The sequence below is a fragment of the Elephas maximus genome, chromosome 2 (assembly GCF_024166365.1).
Source record: "Elephas maximus indicus isolate mEleMax1 chromosome 2, mEleMax1 primary haplotype, whole genome shotgun sequence".
NCBI classification, from domain to species: domain Eukaryota; kingdom Metazoa; phylum Chordata; class Mammalia; order Proboscidea; family Elephantidae; genus Elephas; species Elephas maximus.
This window is the reverse complement of record NC_064820.1, coordinates 143,209,194-143,227,622: the sequence shown is the minus strand read 5'-3', so window position 1 is coordinate 143,227,622 and position 18,429 is coordinate 143,209,194. Positions and strand designations below refer to the sequence as shown.

The following is an 18,429-nucleotide window of genomic DNA, read 5'->3' as shown; positions in this document are numbered from 1 at the left end:
ATGTCTGAAACAGCGCTTTTGATTATCCCTTTCTTCAAATCTGCTCCTCTGATGTTTTCAGCCTCAGTTGAATCCATACAGTTGTTCTCGATAGAAACTTAGGAGTTATTTTTGATTCCTTCTCTTCCTTCACCCTTCCTCTCTGCCCCAACTCAGGTCATTCACGAGTGCTGTCTCTTCTACCTCTAAAGCATATTTCAGAATTTTCACTTTTCTCTAGTGTTGCTGCATCACCTAAGATCAAGCCACTACTTAACTCTTGCTTAAACTGATGTCGTAGCCTCAAGTTTTTTCACATCCAGTTTGACCAATTCTAATCCTTTTCCAAATAAAAGCCAAAGTGAATTGTTAAATGTGTACATGTAATTGTAAATATGTAAATATAATGATATCACTCTTTGCTTAAAACTCTCCAATGGCTTTCCATTGCTCTTAGAATGAAAATGTCTTCTCTTCATCCCAGAACGGAGGCCTAAACTGATGGTTGATGGAGGAATAAGCATACAAAATGTACTACTCTGAGTAACTTCTCTGTGTGCCTCATGGTCTTCCTTCATTCTGCCTTCTCTACCATCTTTTCATCAAAACCTTAACTGCTATTATGTCAGCATATTATCTTAAATGGTGCTGAAAAGGGCTGCCTTTGGAGAATGTTTTCAGAGGAGCCGCACTTGATCTGGCTCCCCTCCTGTTACATTTCTTCTCCACCCTCCACCCTTGCCATGTTCCATCCACACTGGTCTTTCCCTTGTCCATCAAAAGGACCAAGCTCTTTTTCATCTCAGAGTCTGTTCATTCTCCTACCCCTGCTTGGAATTTTGTTTGCTCTAAAATCCTTCTCCTTCCCTGTCCTCCTTTCCTCCATTCATCCAACTAATTTACACAGGTTACACTTTAAATATTACCCCTTTTTGGAATGAAGTAACACTGTGTATTTTTTTCTCTTGTGGCCTTTAAGACAATTTTAATTACAGTCTCGTATTTATTTATTTATTTATTTTCCCCTGCCCTCATTTCAAACTCCAGACTCTGAGTGCTTGAAGACCAGGATGACCCATATCCCAGATACCTCTCAAAATGGGTGATATAGAGTAGGGAGTCTATAACTATATGCTGAATGTAAGAATGAGTGAATTAACTTAGTGAATGAATGAACAGATGAGCTTTGTGAAACTGTGCTAGCTCAGTGGGGATATCAAGTAGAATAATCAGCATAGTTCCTGACAGAAAGGCATGCAGAAAAACAGCATATTTATCACAAACATATAACACTGTTCTTCGATGCTTTTCTTTCAGTTATTTTTCATGTTTATTTCCTTACCTTTTTTAAGTCTTAACTCAGATGTCATACCTCCTAACATTGATTCTTCCTATCCTTGCTTTATTTTTCTCCTTAGGATTTGTCACAAACAAACATTGCTACGTGTATAAATAAGTCACGTAATAATAATGTATTATTTATTTATTATTAAGTTATTTATTGTTTGTCCCCTTCATCTAGAATGTAGACGATTTTTGTCTCTGTTGCCCATTGCTGTATATCTGTTACTGGAGAATGGCCTCGGTTCTTGTTTTTGGTGTAGGAAAGAATTAAAAAACAGACAAGTAGTACCAAGCAAGCAGAGGTTTATTAGCAAGCAGAGGGTTAGTAGTGAAAGTACTAGGAAGCATCAAGCGGGCTATTCAGGTAGAGAAAGAATCTGAGTGCCCCGATAGTCGTTTTCTTAGGGTTTTATATCCTTCTTGTCTCTTATCTCTCCCTGTTAATGTTTACCAGCCAAGATAGGAACCCCTGTAGAGACTATTTCCTTGGCTTAAGGTTTAATTACCAAGTTAGGGACCTTATCAAGTTAGGGATTTTATCAAGTTAAGGACCCCTCTAAGGATCATTTCTTTGGCTTAAAGGGACCATCTTATTGAGGAATGTCACGACCCCCTGCCTCTTCCTCTTCCTGAGTGCAAGCTCTCCCCCTCCCCCTTACATATCCAGTGCCTAGAACAGACCTGGTAGACATTTAGTAAATATTTATTGAATAAAAATAAATGAATGTAACATATAACGATGCCATCTTTTTTTTTGCTATTTTATTGGGTAAATACAGCACGTATACAAAAAAGAGCATAGTGATTTATCACAAAGACAAAACCTCTTACCCACCTCCCAGATCAGTAAGTAATTGCCAGCACAGCACCTCAGAGTCTCTGTTGTACCTCCTCCCAGTCGCCACCTCTTCTCTCCGTTCACTCAAAGGTGATCATTACTCTGTCATTTCTGGTAATGTCTCTATTGCTTTTCTTTATAGTTTTATCACTTAAGCATTTGTCTCTAAATCTTTGTGTTAGTTTTTTTTGTCTCTTCGTTTAATCTTTGTATAAATGAAATCAAGTAGTACGTGTTCTTCTGTGTCTGCTTTCTGACATTCAGCATTAGTGTTTGTGAGAGCCATATAAGGTGTTATATTTAGCTTTAGTGCTGTCAGTAAGTTGTACACCTGTAAAAAGTTGAATTGGCAAACGTTCTGTGATTTTGTCATTTACAACAATGACAAAAAAAAAAAAAGAATAGCTGCTGTGTTTGCTTGCGTACAACCGCATGGGATTTGATTCCTTGGTTTGGAGGTTTAGGGTCATGATTTCATGGGACATCCCAGTTAATTGGCCTAATAACGTGTTTAGTGCTTCTGTTGTACCTCCTAGTGCCAGGCTGTTATGATTAATGTAGCTTTATAATATGTTTTAAAATTAGGAAATGTGCACCCTCCTACTTTGTTCTTCTCTTTCAGCATTTTTCTTCAGGGCTTCTTACCATTCCATGTAAAGTTGAGGATTGGCTTTTCCATTTCTGTAAAGAAGGCTGTTGAAATTTTGATTGGGATTGTGTTGTATCTATAGATCACTTTGGGTAGTATTGACATCTTAACAATATTAAGTCTTCTAATCCATGAACTTGGAACATCTTCCCATTTAATTAAGTGTTCTTTAATCTCTTTCACAGAGATTTATAGGAATTCTTTATGCATTCTGGATATGAGTCTTTGTGGCTAGCCTTTTCACTCTTTTAATGGTATAGTTTGATGAATGAAAGTTAGGAATTTTGATGTATTTTCATTTATCAGTCCTTTCCTTTATAGTTAGGACTTTTTATGCCATTTTAAGATGTTTTTCTATACCTTGAGGTCATGGAGTTATTCACCTGTATTTTCTTTTAGAAGCTTTTTGTTTAGTCTTACCTTTCCTGTTCAGAACTATAAATCACCTAAATAGGAGACCTCTTGAGTTAAAACAGAGGCAGCACAGTGTGGGGTATTTGGGAGACAAGTGAGTACACCAGTTTGGTTGGAGCAGAGATTATTGGTGGGTCTTGTGGGAAATAAAACTAGAAAGTTATCACAAAAGGACAAACTCATTTATATAAAAAGATAAGAACAGGCAAATGTATAGAGATCAAAGTTACCAGGGATGGGAGGGAGGGGGAAAGGGGAGGTTAGGTTTATGGTGATGGAAAAATCACACAGATTAAGGGTATGTTTGTGCAGCTGATTAATGTAATTGCTGTCAGTAAGTTGTACACCTGTAAAAACTTGAATTGGCAGAAGTTCTGTAATAGATACAACAATGACCAAAAAAACAAACAAACAGAAACAGAGTAGCTGCTGAGATTTCTTACGTATAACTAAACACCTCATGGGATTTGGTTCCCTGATTTGGAGGTTGAGGGCCATGGTTTGATTGGATATCCTAGTTAATTGGTGTAATAATGTGTTCAGTGCTTCTCTTTTACCTCCTATTTTGTTGTGTAGTGCCCTGGGTCTTAAAAGCTTGCAGGCAGCCATCCAAAATATAACAATTGGTCTCTTTGCCTGGAGCAACACAGGAAGAAGGAAAGTCAGGAATAGGAGAGGGATATGGAATGTGTGGCTAATTGCCTCCATGAACAACTGCCTCCTTTGTCATGAGACCAGAAGAACTGGATGGTGCCCAGCTACCATAACTGAACATTCTGATCAAGATTTCATAAACAAATCCTGACCAAAAGGGAAGAAATGCGGAACAGAATTTCAGATACTCACAGACTCCAGGCTTTCTGGAGCCATGGGGATTGACTGAACCCCAGAAGTTATTGCCCCAAGCATCTCTTTAAACCTTAAACCAGAAATATCTCCTGAAGCCTTCTAAAACCAAACAATGTTGTTGTTGTTAGGTACCATTGAGTCGGTTCCGACCCATAGCAAGCCTGTGTAAAACAGAACAAAACACTGTCCAGTCCTGCGCTTTCCTCACAATCATGTTACGTTTGAGCTCATTGTTGTAGCCACTGTGTCGATCCATCTTCTTGAGGGTCTTCCTCATTTTTTCAGACCCTCTATTTTATCAATCATGATGTACTTCTCTAGGGACTGGTCCCTTCTGTTAACATGTCCAAGGTATGTGAGATGAAGTCTCACCGTCAGTGCTTCTAAGGAGCATTCTGGCTGTACTTCTTCTAAGACAGATTTGTTTGTCCTTCTGGCAATCTATGGTATATTCAGTATTCTTCACCAATACCATAACCAAACAATAGTTTAGCTTAACTCGTGAAGAATATCTGCCTTGAGCGTTGTGCTATTTTAAGATCTATTTATATGGGATCAAATTGACAGCAGCAACTTGAAAGATTAGATAGGAAACTTAGGGGGCAGTGAGTTTATGTTAATGGGGGAGGAGCAATTTGGAAAAGGAGGGTGAGAATAGTTGCACAACTCAAAGAATGTAATCTTTGCCACTAAATTGTATATATATAGAAATTATTGAATTGGTGTATGTTCTCTCTATATGTATTCTCAACAATGAGAAAAATAAAATTTTTTTTAAAAAGCCAAATAAAACCTAGGAAGTTAGATTAGGTAAGACTGTGTAGACCCAAGAATAATAGACTAAGAAAATGATGTCCTGCTTTATTGTCACATGAGCAGGTGTCATTTGCAGTAGCCTTCAAAACATCTTACATATAGGTACTTTTGTTTCAAGAGGGACCACGCAATAGTATGGATTAACTCAGTACAAAATCCATCACCTCTCCTATAAAAACAACCACCCTTTCTACCTCTAACAAAACATAAAACTTATTTACTGACTTCATTTTTATGTTTTAAAATAATTCTTCATTTGTGTGGAAGATTGTGTATAGCAATATGTTGACCTGTCATCAAATTACTGCTTTTTTACAGAATCTGATAAATACTTCCCATGAGTTATCCTGGATTATTTTTCAGTATTCATCGATAACTCCTGTTAAACAAGTAACACAAAACCATCCCAGAAATAATTTGAGTTACTTATCTAGTCATTATATTCCTTGGGAAAACATTATAGACTTTCTTATAGAATTACCAGCCAAATCAGTTTCTTTCAAATCTTTTAACTTAAAATCTAGTTTGCATTGTAAGAAAATATCCATTGTATCTGATTACTGGAAGATTGGGGATATAGTGTTGTCATAACTTTTTTTCTGAATGCTTGACTTTTTAAAAAGCAAGGAATAGTACCACTTAACTGTGTGTGTGTGTGTGTGTGTGAAGAAAATATATGCATATAAGTATATACTTATTTTTGTTGCACTGAATGATTAGAATTATGTAGTTCAAGTTGAAGATAGTTAAGGTATTTGATTGACAAGATGAGGATCCAAACCAAAACCAAACCCAGTGCTGTCGAGTCGATTCCAACTCATAGCGATCCTATAGGACAGAGTAGAACTGCTCCATAGAGTTTCCAAGGAGTGCCTGGCGGATTCGAACTGCCGACCCTTTGGTTAGCAGCTGTAGCACTTAACCACTACGCCAGTAGGGTTTCCAAGATGAGGATACATTTTGATAACTCACAACTATAGTTTTATGCCAGCCCCTCTTTCCTTTTTACCCACTTCTCTGTATGGTACCCAGTGGTCCTCCTGTGCATATCTACACATCCCAGCTCCATCCATACATGTCCACAAAACATCTACCCTTGACCATCCATTGGCCTAGGGCTGTGCACATTGCTTTCAGATTGCTACTAGAAGAATGAGTCCAAAGCAGATGCCTGTAAGTGAACTCTGGGCTGTTCAGAAATGTAATTCTAAGGTCCTAGCTATTTTTTGAAAGATCTTCAGAAGTAACCAAAGAAGTGATGTTTGAATTTATGTTAGATTTGACCCAATTTTATATGCAGTTTAGAGTTAATTTGTTAATACTGATTAGCATTTGACCTCAGATCAAGGACTTAAAAGAAATTATTAATGCAGAGCTTCTTTTAAAAAAAAAAAATACTAAAAATTCAAATTTTGGAAAGTTTAAAAATAATCTCCTAAATTCCAGTTCTTTCCCCAAGCTCCTATTTTTGACATTCCCTGTGGTAATGAAAAGTTTGTGAATGGCTACTAAAAATAATTGGGGGGGGGGCGGGGAGAGGCGTGGGAGGCAATAAATTCAGATCGTATACCTGAAGGAGATTTAAACTGTTTGAATTCTTTATTTGCATAAACTAATAGGAATGTAGGTGGTGAAATTGTAAGTAATTTGGTTAATCTTTATTTCTTACCCAACTCCTAAAGGAAGTTGCCTCAGTAGTAATATTCTTTTTAGAGTAATTACATGGAAGGCCAAAAAGTTAATTTTTCCTTTTATTGAGATGACAGTAGATGTCATAGCTGAGGGAATTAATAACCTAGAGGGGAAAGAAACTTTCTCAATAGTTAAGAGACCTGTGTTTTTTAATCTCTCTCCTTAGGTCATATCAGCCACATTATTTGATTTTTAAGCTGGGAATTTACATGAGGGGAAAATGTTAAATGGCAGTTTGAACTCCAATATACTAATTTAGAATAGCAAAGCATTAAATAGTGGTTTGATAAGGTTATTATTTCTACGCATTGAAAAAAGAAGTACTTGATAGCCTTTTCAAATGCTGTGAGGTTCTTTTTCTTATTTCATTGTTGTTTTTAAGAATTAGTTTTCCTGAATTCTTAAAGGCTCAGAAAAGAGCGAAATTTTTATTTAAGTAATACAGCGAAACTCATGAGAGCCAAAACTTGACGGAACTGCCTTGTTTTTCTACCTTTGACAGGGCGCAGTCTCATCACTTTTCTATCACTCGTTTTAGTGGAAAATATTTGAGTTCTCCTTCTCTGACAGGCTTCTACATTATAAAGGTTCCAGCTTTCGCAGTTTTTACTGTAATTGCTAAGTTGTCAAGTCAATTGATTTCATAATTAACTTTATAAAGTGTTAACATCAATTTTATTTTTGAAGTTCCCTGTTGACTGAAGTCTAGAGAATGCAAACTTTGGAGTAAAATTTAATCACATCAGCACATCTTGCTATTCTTAGGGCTGGCAAACAATTGCAAAGTGAATGAAGATGTGACTAGTTTGGTATTATTATTCTTAAGGTAAAGGAAATGATACTTCAAGGCAGAGCACTATCAACTTTACCAGTGAGGTGAAAAGTCAGCAGCCTCTGAGGGAGGAGGCCAGCGAACCAGTGACTGTCTACTGGCTAATCAAACTGGATACCAGTTAAACTCACTGGCTAGCAATTACTGAGAAGCTGCAGATACGCTAGGCAGTATGCAAATTTGCTTCCTACATGTTATTTCATAAAACAATTTCATGAGATAGGCCATTTTACAAATGAGATACATTTATAGATATTATGTAATCTACTCTCATTCTAGAAAGTGGTACAGCTAAGATTTGTACCCAGATATCCTTGGTTCCAACTTCTGTGCTTATGGTCTCTACATTCCACTGACTTTTTTCTTGGTAACCACATTTTTCTCTTTTTGTGTATACAGAGTCATTTTAAAGTGAAAACAATTTTTAAGATACGTAATTGATTCATACATATCATATTAGTAACTTACTTAACAGTCTAATAGTGTTGCAGAATTCTGAAGAGGGAGTTTTTATTAGCCTTTACCTCCGTTTCTCCTGGTCTTTCCTGTCCAAGAACAGAGTAACTGATAAAACATTTTACAGTAAGATATTAGTGCTTCCATATGCTGTCTGCTACATCTCTGACTATTCTTTCTTCCTGAAAAGAACTACTGTAGGGGAAGAGAGTATGAAAGTAATAGAGAAATAAATAGAATAAGAAAAGTAACAGGTTTCAATATACACTGGCCTCTGGATAAACATAAATTCTCAAATTTTGAGGATATACTCTTTACACATAGACATGAAACACCACTCCCACATTCTCCATGGTCTCCAAGTCATTGTGGGTTGACTGGGAAAGGACAATGATAAGAACATCTAATAATTATGCTTATTGTTGTTAGTTGCTGTGAAGTCAGTTACGACTCATAGCAACTGTTTAGGCTCTTTGTGTATTTTATCTCAGGTATCAGCACTTTTTTCTTCTTGGGCAAAGTAGTCCAGTAAAAAAAGACACTAAATTGCACACATCATAATTCTTATATATAGATATGTACACACACATGTACATACATAACATACATATGTGTGTGTGTGTATGTCTGGGGGGTAAAGAACCTAGTTTCATCCTAAGTAAGGTAGCGTTCATCCTTGGAATTATAAAGGAGCCCTGGTGGTGCAGCAATTAAGTGCTTCAATGATCAGTGGTTTGAACCCACCACCCACTCCACAGGGGAAAAGACCTCCAGTGATCTGCTCCTGTAAAGATTACAGCCTAGGAAACCCCATGGGGCAAATCTACTTGAGGGTACCTAATAACAACATACACACCAAAGGAGCACTGAAGGCGTGGTGGTTAAGTGCTCTGCTGCTAACCAAAAGATTGGCAGTTGAAACCCACCCGCTGCTCTGCAGTGGAAAAGACCTGACAATCTGTTCCAGTAAAGATTACAGCCTAGGGTACATACACACAGTGGAACATTACACAATGATAAAGAACAACAACATGCTGTGTGAAGCATCTTATAACAAATGAGTCTGGAGGGCATTATACTGAGTGAAATAAGTCAATCACAAAAGGACAAATATTGTATGAGACCACCACTCTAAGTACTCATGAAAAGGTTTACATACAAAAAGAAACAATCTTTGATGGTTATGAGGGAGAGGAAGGGGTGGGAATGGAAAAACACTTAATAGACAATAGATAAGTGGAAACTTTGGTGAAGGGTAAGACAATACACTATACTGGGGAAGCCAGCACAACCTGTACAAGGCAAGGTCATGGTAGCCCCATAAAAAACCACCAAAGACACATCCAAACCCCCTGAGATACAGAATTGCTGGGCTGAGGGCTGTGGGGACCATGATCTCGGGGAATATCTAGCTCAATTGGCATAACAGAGTTTATAAAGAATATGTTCTACATTCTACTTTGGTGAGTAGCATCTGAGGTCTTAAAAGCCTGTGAACAGCCATCTAGGATACTCCACTGGTCTTACCCCTTCGGGACCAAGGAAGAATGAAGAAAACTAAAGATACAAGGGGAAGATTAGTCCAAAGGACTAATGGACCACATCTACCATGGCCTCCACCAGACTGAGCTTAGTACAACTAGATGGTCCCCAGCTACCACCACTGGCAGCTCTGACAGGGATCACAATAGAGGGCCCTGGACAGAGCTGGAGAAGAATGTAGAACAAAATTCTAACTCAGAAAGAAAGACCAGACTTGCTGGCCTGACAGAGACTGGAGAAACCTTGAAAATATGGCCCCTGGACACCCTTTCAGCTCAGTAATGAGGTCACTCGTAAGGTTCACCCGTCAGCCAAAGATTGAACAGGGCCATGGAACAGAACAAGAGTAAAGGGGCGCACCAGACCTGGGGCAGGGACTGGAAGGCAGGAGAGAGCAGGAAAGCTGGTAATAGGGAACCCAGGGTTGAGAAGGGAGAGTGTTGACATGTCGTGGGATTGTTAACCAGTGTCATAGAGCAATGTGTGTACTGTTTGATGAGAAACTAGTTTGTTCTGTAAGCCTTCATCTAAAGTACAAAGAAAAAAAAAAAAAAAAGGGATTATAGCCTAGAAAACCCTATGGGGCAGTTCTACACTGTCCTTAGGGTTGCTATGAGTCAGAATTGACTCGACAGCACACAGCAACCCCAGAACTTGGGGGTAAATCTAGGTCTATTACACCCTTTAACTGTTGAGAAAAAGTGTAATACTACTAGATGACACCAGTTAAACCTTTCAAGGTTTAATAATAAGTGCCAATTAGCCACCTAATTTTTCCAGTACACTTTGAAAGTGTCATAATTTTATATCATCCCTAAAGGATAACACTTAAACGCAATTATGCTTCCTCACTTATTTTTATTTGTTGGCTATTTCCTCACTTATTTTTAAGCTTAAGTGCTTAGGTAGGCATATGAGAGAAAATGAAGTGTGGAATTTGACCCTGTGTGCTTAGGCTTCATGAAGAGGAAGGTGCCATACCTGAACATAGCCCCCATTGACTCTCCTGGAGTTAGCAGGGATAACTTGCTTTGGAAATTTTGGCTTTCTAAATAAAAACAAAAATTGTTAAAATGGATCAAATGAACAAAATAAGTGATTGTAGAAACTGAGCACTAGATTTAATAGTATGTTAGAAATGACCACAAGGAATTAAGTGCGTGGATCAATGCCTGTTTTGTGGCATCTTTTCACTTCTTCAGTTGACAGTGTCCATTTCATGGCCTGTTTAAGTATTGACAATGAGGTCAGAGCAGGTGGTACATTCCTGGCATTCTCTCTTCATTAGCTTTCACTTCCCCAGGGGGGACCTTGAATAAAATATGTTTGAGCAACCTTCAGCAGCCAGTTTGGTGTTTCCTCAGTTTACAGGATCAACCAAAAGCAAGTTTGGTTTGGCGTAGTTTACGCTTGCGCTTTACTGTGTTGTTGTTGGGAGCCACAGAGCTGATTCCAACTCACAATGACCCCATGTGAGAGAGTGGAACTGCCCCATAGGGTTTTCTTGGCTATAATTTTTATAGAAGTAGATCTCCCTGGAGCCTCTGAGTGGTTTAAACTGCCAATCTTTCGGTTAGTGGCTGAGCACTTAACTGTTGCGCCACCACCATGCATACATACACAATCTTACCATCTGTAGCATCCATAAAGATTTCTCTAGCAAATATGAAGTGAAAAGATGGAGAGTGTTTAATTCCCAGCTTTGAAGCTGTTGTGTTAATTGCTAACTTTTGCTGAGTCTGTACATTAGAGAAGGTAACAGTCTCAGCATGTTAAAATCATAACTGTTAGATTAATGCTTGGAGACAGTAGCTGTGCTGATGTGAGGCATTAATGGCTGGGTGAGTTCAATCAGATATGCTGCCTCCAGTGTCTTCGTGTAATGGTATTTACTAGATTTGGAATGACTGCTGAGAAAGATGAAATACAATCTCATGTATTATCTCTGTCTTGAAAAAAATAGATAATGAAATCGTTCTTTTGCTGGCATATATTTTATTAACCTTTATGGAGTGAATTTAAGAACAGATGTCCCTGTAGAGTTGAAATCTTTTGCTAACTTGGAGTGTTATTAAGTGCATTGTGAGTTCTAGGAATAGTGAAGTTGAGGAGAGCAGGTAAGCTTTCAGAACAACTCAGAAAGTACTATGATGGTGTATTCTGAGGCTAGCTAGAGAGAAAGCAATGCAGTATAAATTCCACGTGAATAATTTTTTTCTTTATTCCTTGCAGAGCCTGCAGAAAGTTCTTATGGAATTCAGTCACAAGGAGTTGTTTGATTTCTATAACAAGGTAAATAATTTTTTGATAATGTGGGTTCTTTCATAATATTTCTTTTATAAGTTCTTATTTTTAAATGCCCTATTAAGAAGCTAAGTTCCTTAAACTTCTCTTATAAACACCTTATGTTTCACTGTAGGCAGCATAGCTAAGGTAAAGAAAATCTGACAAACTAAAGCAAGAAGAAAATGGAAATGGCTTTAATTAAAGCAGTGGGGTTGTTGCTTTAATGTAAAAAGCATTAAGTAATTAACTGTGCGGTACCTGGCCAATCTGACACTTCAGGTATGGGCAACGTTAAATACTTTAATTTCTGGGCCCAAGGGTAAAGAGAAACATGGAAAGGAAGATGCCAGGCCTTTAAAGGTTTATCTTGAGCCTGTTTTATGTTTCTTCCGAAATACTTACTTCATAATCCAGTACAATCTACCCTCCTCTCCCACTTTTAAAGTCTTACCATGCAATGTAATTTAAAATGAAACAGTTGGGTGTATTTAAAACAATAGTATTCAGAAAACCTCCTTCTTTACAAATGTGAAAACTTTAATTGCAAGCATGAATTCTAATATCTTCACATAAAAGGAAAACTATTCAAAGTGATATTTTTATTGCTATATGAATGAATATGCATATTTACCAATGCCATTCTTTCCCTTCTATTTGTATGTTTCTAAACACCATTTCATATGAATTTCTCTCCCTTCACCAGCTTTCTTTCTTTTTCTTTGTTAATAGCTAGAGACCATACAAGCACAGCTGGATTCCCTTACATGATGTTTTCGAAGACTGTTTTCACCATCACACCCCTGCCACCTGATTATTTTGCGCTGAAGACAGATTGCCAGGTTGTGTTTTCTGAAGGATTCAGTGGCTTTCTTCCTGTAAATTATACGGCTTATTGCTTTATAGACAAATAACAGCCGAGGGAGATCATTGTTAAGAATACTGTGATTCTAATACGCTTTTTCTAGTTCTGTGAGCCAGCAGCAATTTTTGAGGACACTTTTGCTAGAAAGAAAACAAAAGTGAATACCGTGTTGTTTTTACTTTTCTACTGCTGCTTTATTGCCTGACCGGTTGAATTTTTACATGCTTGATGACACCGTATGTTATCAAGCTGAGTCCATTGATATAAGGTATAATGTGTACCTTAGCAAAATATAGAATTTCAGTAATTAGTAAAAGTAAGAAAGCAGCCGCATGCACGCAAATACATTGTGGTATTTTTATAATGAGTATAGTTTGTTTGGGAAATAATATAGGAAATAAATTTAAAATAGAGCTAAGAGTATTTTATCATTTAATTTCAGTGAGAGTTTCTCTGTTCATTTTAACTTTTTCCCTGAGTTTAATGATTTAATAACAATCTAGGTTTTTGTGTGCTTATCTTTATTTTGCAAATTAATAATGATTCATGTGATTATGTGGGAGACAGATTCAGATCATGAATAAAAACAGTTGTAATGAGTGCTAAATGGACATCTTGAAGTGTCTAAATGGATACCCTTTACATTCCCTTTCTGTAAATATGCTCACTGATTTCACTCAATAAAATTTTTATGTTTAGGACTGGTTAAATGGAAGTTTACAGGTATCTTATGCTATGAATGTATGTATGTATGTAAATGATGAATGTATGTATGTATGTAAATGATGTATGTATGTATGTATGTAAATGATGTGAGTATAGTTACTTTAAAGAAAATAATGTCAGTTGACTTTTTTTATAAACGAAATATCTGTCCTAAACTGTTACCAGAGAGAGAGAATGATTGATTTAGAATGACTTGCTTCAAATGTAGGACTTTGATTTTAGAAATGTCCTATAATTTAACAGTCATTGAAATGGATTTACATTCCTTGTAAAAGGTATATGAGTAATAAGTGTGTTAAACATCTCCCAAATAAATGTTTAGTATATGGAATCTATGCCTACACTTGTTTGTATGTATGTTTGCACCCTGGTGGTGTAGTGGTTAAGTGCTATGGCTGCTAACCACAAGGTCGGCAGGTCAAATCTACCAGCTGCTCTTTGGAAACCCTATGGGACAGTTCTACTCTGTCCTGTAGGGTCACTGTGAGTTGGAACCAACTCAGCAGCACTTAACAACAATGAATGTTTTGGTAAATATTCTTTATGTATATATAAACATATACCATTCATGCTGAATTTGCCAGGCCTTCCTGACAGTGACCATATGAATAGGTAGAAGTTTTCATTGGTTTAATAGCCAGACTTAACTCCCAGTATAGGGATCTAAATAAAATAGGCTCATAGTTTTCTAAAAGTAGCCCATTTTACTCTTCCTAAAAGAACTACTTTTATACTTTTTAAGAGTATAAACCAAAAACCAAACCTATTGTTGTCAAGTTGATTTAGATGCATAGCAACCCTATAGGAGAGAGCAGAACTGTCCCATAGGGTTTTCAAGGAGCAGCTGGTGGATTTGAACTGCTGACCTTGTGGTTAGCAGCCGAGCTCTTACCCACTGTGCCACCAGGGGTCCTTTAAAAGTATATCTAAACCTAAACAGAAATGTGGTTAAGTAGTGGTGTCACTAGGGTTGGTGTCACCCAGTGCAGTAACTCTCAGACCCCTTCCCCCTCCCCAAGGACCTCTTCCTGTACCAGACTATGCAGAATCTTTAATAATGTTTTTTGTACTAATGTTGTGCATAAATCGTAATTTCCATATATCACTCCTTCTTTTCCTTTATTATCTCATTCTCAAAAAAGTTATTGATATAGGTTCACAAATAGTAATTGCCACAATATTGTAACTAAAACATCAGAAAAGTTGACAAACTCAGCAACTATAAAAACACCAACAGCAACAAAAACAACAGTGCGTGCAGACAGAACCACGTGATTCAGAGCATCATTGTCATCGGGTAATACTGACAGCTCTGGCCAGAGGGCATTAGAAGATTCAAAAAGCAAATGAGCGATAGAATTTTGGCCTTGCAGATATATTGATATATAAGCTGAGCTTATGAAAAGTGTTTTTCTTGTTATAAATAACTACAGGGATATTTTTATAAAAAATAATAAATTTTCTACCGAAACACTGTATAAAAATTTTACAGACAGTCATTTTGGTGTTAGCCCCTCTGACAGTGTCACCCAATTCGGTCTGCACCCCCTTTAGTGATGCCACTGGTGGTAAGTAATTTTTTTTCCACTAACCTAGTTCAAAAAGGTCTGACTCAAAGATATTGAAGACAAAGTATAAGGTCTAATTCCATCTAACAACCTAATTATTCATGAAATATATTTAATTGCAGATAATCATATAAGGCATTATCATTGTTTTGATCCACAAGTCAAAGAAAATATGATATTCCCAGAGGGTATTAAATGCATGGTACTTTTTCATAAAAATAAGATGGGAATGGACATTAGCAAGGACTGGAACTTACTATCTTAGCAAATAAATTCATGCCTTCTATGAGTCTTTGACATGAAGATTGAATAGAAATACAACTACTTGTTAGTAACAGGAACCAACATACTCTTTTTTTACTTATTAAAAATAATATTTGGAATTCTCTGATTACAAAGTATCATATGATCATTTTTAATTAGGAAGTACCCAGAAAAATCATAAAGAAGTAATGTGAAATTATAGAGCCCCATTATCCAGAAATGGCCATTAATGACATTTTGGTAGATTTTATTGCTTTTTTTTTTCCTGTTAATGTGTCTTTCCTGTTTTTCCTCTTTTCTTTTTTTTTAACAAATTGGGGTAATGCCATAAATATAACTTCATACTTTGATTTGTTTTTATAATATTTTAATGTAGGTTTTTATGAATGAGATTACTGTGTCAAAAATATATTTACTTTCTATTTTCATCTTTAAAATTTTTATATTTGTTATGAAAATAATAATTTCCCATTGTAAAAAAAAGAATTAAAATCCATTATTTTCTGCCGTCATGCTTCCCGAAAGTACCTACCTAACTACTATAAGTATTTTGGCTTATATCTTTTCAGACATCTTCTTATGTAAACACACACACACCCCACATAACTTTGTGTCTTTTTTTTAATTTACATTTGTTTCAAGGTCTTTCATGCATATTGCTAAATTATTTCCCCAAAGGATCATATCAGTGTTTACTTCCACCAGCAATGACTGAGAATTCACCTGCCTCAAGCAACCATTATCAGTACCCCCATCCTGCTATAAATTTCAACTTCAACATTATTTTTAACCTGGGATTCAGGTTTTGGAAGAGTGCTGAGTGAGAACTGTTTGGAGACTGGAATATCACTAATGGCTTAGAATATGTCATGTTGATGACTCCAGAAGGAGTGAAGAGGAAATCTGTTCTAAATAGCAGATATGAGGCGTAGTACAGCAAAATATTTTTAAGTGCAAGGGCATTGAAATCAGACGTTTATTTCCTCAACAAATATTTACTGATTGCTTATGTTGCCGAAAACTATGTATGCTAGGCACCTTGTTAACAATGATGAACAAAATAAACATAGTTCCTTTGGTCTATTGAATTGTAATGTCTAGACAGTCAAAAAAAAAAAAAAGCAAATTATAAATTTTGATAAATAAGGGATGAAAAATAATGTGTGTCTGTACTCTGTACACATGGGGTCACCATGAGTCAGAATCAACTTGACAGCAACTAACAACAACAAGAGAAAATAAAAGATGGAACCAAACTTAGATTGGGGTATCAAGGATGAATCCCCTGAGGAGTAAGGTAGAATGAAGTAATAGAAGGGTCAGGGCAAAAAGCATTCTCGTCAGAGAGAACAGCCCATGTAACATCCAGATGTTGGAGAAGGCTTAGTGCATTTCAACTACCAAAAGAAGATCAGCATGGCTGCAGTGTAGTGAACAAGGGGGATAGAGAAGTGCTTTACTGTTAGACGTAGACAAGGAGCCATTCTCTCACCATGCCCTGTCAACTCTACCACCCAAATATATTTCAAATACATCTCCAGAGCACTACCCTACCCAAGCCACCACCATCTTTGCCTCGAGTTACCCTGCTTCCACTCTAGCTCCCTTCCATTCTTCACACAAAGCCTAATATTTTTAAACACTAATCATGTCATTAATTATACCATCTCTCTGCTTAAAATCCTTCAAAGCCTTCCTATTATACTTCAAATAAAATAGTAATGATTTGGACCCTCAGAGCAGGGCAAGAGCCATAGCCCAGTTGCATTACTTTGTAGGGTATGTGTTGAGTAAGCTACTTAATTTGGTAAAGCTTGGTTTACTCAGCTTTGTAATGGGAATAATAATCTAAGTAACATAGGGGTTTTGTGAAGATTAAATGAGATAATTCATGTTAAACATTTAGCATAAATTTTAATTTGCAATAATCACATAAGTGTTAGCTGTTATTTTCATAGTCACTAAGAAAATGACCAGACTTTATGTTGAAACTATTCCTGGTGAGGTTCGAATTAAAGGAAAATTGCAGAAAGCTTGTCGAAATCATTGAATAGTGTATGTTTTGCTGTGTATATTTTCAACAACAATTTTTTTTAAAAAGCAGAAAGCTTGGTATGAAACCCTTTCACTTTAAATTTGTTTGGAATTCCAATAACAGCTCCATATTATCACTAGATTCAAGCATAATGCCAGTGTGTCTGACTCCTAATTTTTTATTAACAAAATAATGTAATAGGTATATTAAAGGACCAGAGTAAAAAAAAGAAAAATTTCTGTGAGTGTATTTCCACATGGCCCTTCTGGTCCTGAGAAATTTTCTCTAACTCTCTCTACACAGTGAATTTTGGTCTCTTCTTACCTTAAATAATGTCTTCTGCACTTTATTCTTAGTGCCAGGGGTCAGCAAAGTACAGCCTGTGGGCCAAATCTGGCTCACCACTTTTTTATGTCAGTAAGGTTTTATTGGAACACAACTGTGGTAGACAACTGTAAAGTGACTCACAATTGTCCCTGCTTTCTGGTATTCACACTCATGTATAATCATGTCTTGAGTTTGTGCAGAACCTATGACTTGCTTCTCTAACCAATAGAATGTGGCAAAGGTGATGGAATGTTACATTATGTAAGATTCTGGGGGGCCAAGATGGCGGACTAGGTAGACGCTACCTCGGATCCCTCTTGCAACAAAGATTCGGAAAAACAAGTGAATCGATCACATACATAACAATCTACGAACCCTGAACAACAAACACAGATTTAGAGATGGAAAACGAACAAATACGGGGAAGCAGCGACTGTTTTCGGAGCCTGGAGCCAGCGTCCCAGTCAGGTAACCTTGGCGCCGGGCTTCTGGGCCCAAAGGAGCTGAACTCACAAATCTTGTAACGGCGCAAACAAGGGGTGCAGCCCTACCCCCCTGAACTGAACCTGGGAGGGGGCCAAGCTGGTTCACCTGGGCGGCGTGGTGACACAGCTGGCGGGACGAGAAGTCCCTGGGAGACAGTGACTGATTTTGGAGCCGGGAGGGCAGCATCCCAGCCGGGGAACCTTGGCACTGGGCTTTTGACTGGGCGCTGTCACGGCGCAAGCTCGGGACGCAGCTCTACTCCCCTGAACTAACCCCGGGAGGGGGCCCAGCTGGCCCGCGGGAGCGGCGCGGCGACGCGGCTGGCGGGACGAGAAGTCCCCGGGAGGCAGCGACTGATTTTGGAACCGGGAGTGCAGCGTCCCATCAGGGGAACCTTGACGCTGGGCTATGGACTGGCAGCGGAGGATCTGATCGCGGCTTCAGCGGGCCAGAACCCCGGGGGC

The 18,429-nt window shown here is 37.6% G+C and overlaps 1 protein-coding gene across 1 annotated transcript in view; it reads left to right on the top strand.

Moving 5' to 3' along the window:
* The window catches only part of COMMD10 (COMM domain containing 10), a 265,416-nt gene extending 251,777 nt beyond the window's left edge, over positions 1–13,639 (top strand). Inside the window, exons 6-7 of the mRNA XM_049873632.1 lie at positions 11,644–11,703; positions 12,427–13,639. Of these exons, the coding sequence (XP_049729589.1) occupies positions 11,644–11,703; positions 12,427–12,465 (99 nt within the window). The 3' untranslated portion in view covers positions 12,466–13,639. The remainder of the gene's footprint in view (positions 1–11,643; positions 11,704–12,426) is intronic.
* The last annotated feature ends 4,790 nt before the right edge of the window (positions 13,640–18,429 follow it).